This window comes from Penaeus monodon, chromosome 34 (genome assembly GCF_015228065.2).
Source record: "Penaeus monodon isolate SGIC_2016 chromosome 34, NSTDA_Pmon_1, whole genome shotgun sequence".
Taxonomy (NCBI): Eukaryota; Metazoa; Arthropoda; class Malacostraca; order Decapoda; family Penaeidae; genus Penaeus; species Penaeus monodon.
This window is the reverse complement of record NC_051419.1, coordinates 11,782,536-11,783,495: the sequence shown is the minus strand read 5'-3', so window position 1 is coordinate 11,783,495 and position 960 is coordinate 11,782,536. Positions and strand designations below refer to the sequence as shown.

The window sequence follows — 960 nt, the reverse complement described above, 5'->3', positions numbered from 1 at the left end:
TTAGCATACCATAACATGATTTGTGCACAATACTAACCAACAAGCATTTACTGTTGGTTAGTACAAGAAATACTGTTGAGACTGCTTTGTCTCTTAAGCATTAACACATCAATCCCAGGGTCCATCTAGGAACTTGGAAGAAATGCTACTATATTTGCTGTGCACCAGAAAGACCATTTCAGTATGGGTGGGACAAAAATAGCAGGCTTCCTTCTGTTATAAAGAATGTCCAGTTAAATATCTGGTGTGTCCATCCTTCCTCTTAGATATTCCAAATAGTATTATGTATTTTTAAATGTAGTATATCTTACTATTACACTGTTATGTAAGTTCTTAATAAAATTACCATATTCAAACAGTTGGACCTATTTCAAGAACAAAATGAGTACTCAAGAAGTGCTAATTAGGCACATATTCTAGGAACACCTTTGGAAAATTACCAACAACATGCCCTCAAAATACTTAAGGACACCAGAATATTAAAATTCAAACTTTCTAATTCAGTAAATGTAAAAGAATACACATTCATCTCAAGAAAACAAAAGAAAACATTTAACAAATGCAAAATATAGGTGACATGCTGCCTAACTTTTAACCACAGCTAAAATTTTATTAAAAACCACACTTTTATCCTTTTCACTACATTAATGCACATTCCCTGAATAATCAACAAGAAAAAAAAAACATTATCATGAACATACATCTTCCTTTCCTTCTTTACACCTTCTTGGAAGAGATTACTTATATCCTATTGCGAAGAATGGAGTACCAATCTTCTCCCTTCTTCATCCACGTAAATTTTGTTGGAAGGTCTTCAAGGTGGCCGATACCCTCTGTAACAGGCTGTGCCCCTGCTTTCTCTACTGCCTCTGGGAACTTGGCTGGTGATGCTGTTGCAATATAGCCACATGGATTCTCTTCCTTGCTGCTCAAATAAGATTGAGATATGGTAGTGTCACT

The 960-nt window shown here is 35.1% G+C and overlaps 1 protein-coding gene across 1 annotated transcript in view; it reads right to left on the bottom strand.

The window, feature by feature from the left end:
* Window positions 1–365: 365 nt before the first annotated feature.
* LOC119594581 (threonine synthase-like 2) overlaps window positions 366–960 on the bottom strand; it is a 1,636-nt gene continuing 1,041 nt past the window's right edge. The window contains exon 2 of the mRNA XM_037943618.1: window positions 366–925. Within this exon, the coding sequence (XP_037799546.1) occupies window positions 742–925 (184 nt within the window). The 3' untranslated portion in view covers window positions 366–741. The remainder of the gene's footprint in view (window positions 926–960) is intronic.